The following is a 1,707-nucleotide window of genomic DNA, read 5'->3' as shown; positions in this document are numbered from 1 at the left end:
CGAAGTTCCCTCCAATTCTGTCTCTCCATTTGAGTATCTCTCTCTCTCTCTCTCTCTCTCTCTCTCTCTCTCTCTCTCTCTCTCTCTCTCTCTCTCACAGCCCAAAACCCCCTTTTTGACCTCCACACTAAGCCTCACCCCTCCCACTCCCTTTTTTCGAAATTCCCTCCAATTCTGTATCTCCATTTGTGTATCCTATGCTCTCTCTCTCTCTCTCTCTCTCTCTCTCTCTCTCTCTCTCTCTCTCTCTCTCTCTGCGCTCCATCCCCCCACGGTAGTTGGATTTGCAGCTGAGCTATTAGCGGGATAAAAACAGGCGGCCACCATAAACATGTCCTCGACTCGATACGGTTCTGAGCAGCAATCATTGTAAATCGTCTTTTATGTCTAGTGGAGCGATGGCATACACAACCTACCATAAACTCACCTGCCTGCGCGTCTGTCAAGTCCGCTGTTGGAACACGGCAACCGAGACAAGTAAGTCTTCTTATTCTTCTTCTTCCTCCTCCTCTTCCTCTTCTTCTTCTGGTTCTTCTGCTGATTCTTCTTCCTTTCCTACTCCTCGTCGTCGTCAGCCTCTTGTCCTTCTGTTTCTTCTTCTTCACTGACTTGGTGTTCCATTTTCCGCATTCGAGACAAGTAAGTCTTTTCTTCTTCTTCTTCTTCTTCTTCTTCTTCTTCTTCTTCTTCTTCTTCTTCACTGACTTTCCGCATCCGAGACAAGTAAGTCGTCTTCTTCTTCTTCTTCGTCTTCTTCTTCTTCTTCTTCTTCTTCTGCTGCTGCTGCTGCTGATTCTTTTTCCTTTCCTCCTCCTCCTCCTCCTCCTCCTCGTCTACTTCTTGTCCTTCTCTTTCTTCTTCTTCACTGACTTGGTGTTCCATCTTCCGCATCCGAGACAAGTAGGTCTTCTTCTTCCTCTTCTTCTGCTGATTCGTCTTCCTTTCCTCCTCCTCCTCCTCAGCTTCTTTTTCTTCTTCTTCACTGATTTGGTGTTCCATCTTCCGCATCCGAGACAAGTAAGTCGTCTTTTTATTCTCTTCCTCCTCTTCTTCCTCATCATCATAATCATCATCATCTTCTTCTTCTTCTTCTTCTTCTTCTTCTTCTTCTTCTTCTTCTTCTTCTTCTTCTTCTTCTTCTGTGGCTTGGTGCTCCATTCTCTGCTGCATTCGTAGCTTCCATCCTTTTGCTGTCCTCCTCCTCCTCCTCCTCCTCCTCCTCCTCCTCCTCCTCCTCCTCCTCCTCCTCCTCCTCCTCCTCCTCCTCTTCTTCTTCTTCTTCTTCCTCTGTGACTAGGTGTTCCATCTTCTCCTGCATTGGTAGATTCCATCTTTGTTTTGTTTTTCTGTCCTTCAGTGCCTTCATTCTTCTCCTTCTCCTCCTCCTCTTCTTCTTCTTCTTCTTCTTCTTCTTCTTCTTCTTCTTCTTCTTCTTCTTCTTCTTCTTCTTCTTCTTCTTCTGTGACTAGGTGTTCCATCTTCTCCTGCATTGGTAGATTCCATCTTTGTTTTGTTTTTCTGTCCTTCAGTGCCTTCATTCTTCTTCCTCTCCTCCTCCTCTTCTTCTTCTTCTTCTTCTTCTTCTTCTTCTTCTTCTTCTTCTTCTTCTTCTTCTGTGACTAGGTGTTCCATCTTCTCCTGCATTGGTAGATTCCATCTTTGTTTTGTTTTTCTGTCCTTCAGTGCCTTCATTCTTCTCCTCCTCCT

General features: G+C 45.3%; 1 protein-coding gene across 1 annotated transcript; it reads right to left on the bottom strand.

Moving 5' to 3' along the window:
* Positions 1-555: 555 nt before the first annotated feature.
* LOC136829578 (cilia- and flagella-associated protein 251-like) lies at positions 556-1,490 on the bottom strand. Its single transcript, XM_067088427.1, has 2 exons — positions 1,178-1,490; positions 556-1,145 (listed from the first exon to the last, which is right to left on the bottom strand). Exons 1-2 carry the CDS (start codon positions 1,488-1,490, stop codon positions 556-558), a joined length of 903 nt encoding a protein of 300 aa, XP_066944528.1.
* Between the last annotated feature and the right edge of the window lie 217 nt (positions 1,491-1,707).

The sequence above is a fragment of the Macrobrachium rosenbergii genome, chromosome 44 (assembly GCF_040412425.1).
Source record: "Macrobrachium rosenbergii isolate ZJJX-2024 chromosome 44, ASM4041242v1, whole genome shotgun sequence".
NCBI classification, from domain to species: Eukaryota; Metazoa; Arthropoda; class Malacostraca; order Decapoda; family Palaemonidae; genus Macrobrachium; species Macrobrachium rosenbergii.
This window is presented reverse-complemented; position numbering and strand designations above follow the sequence as displayed.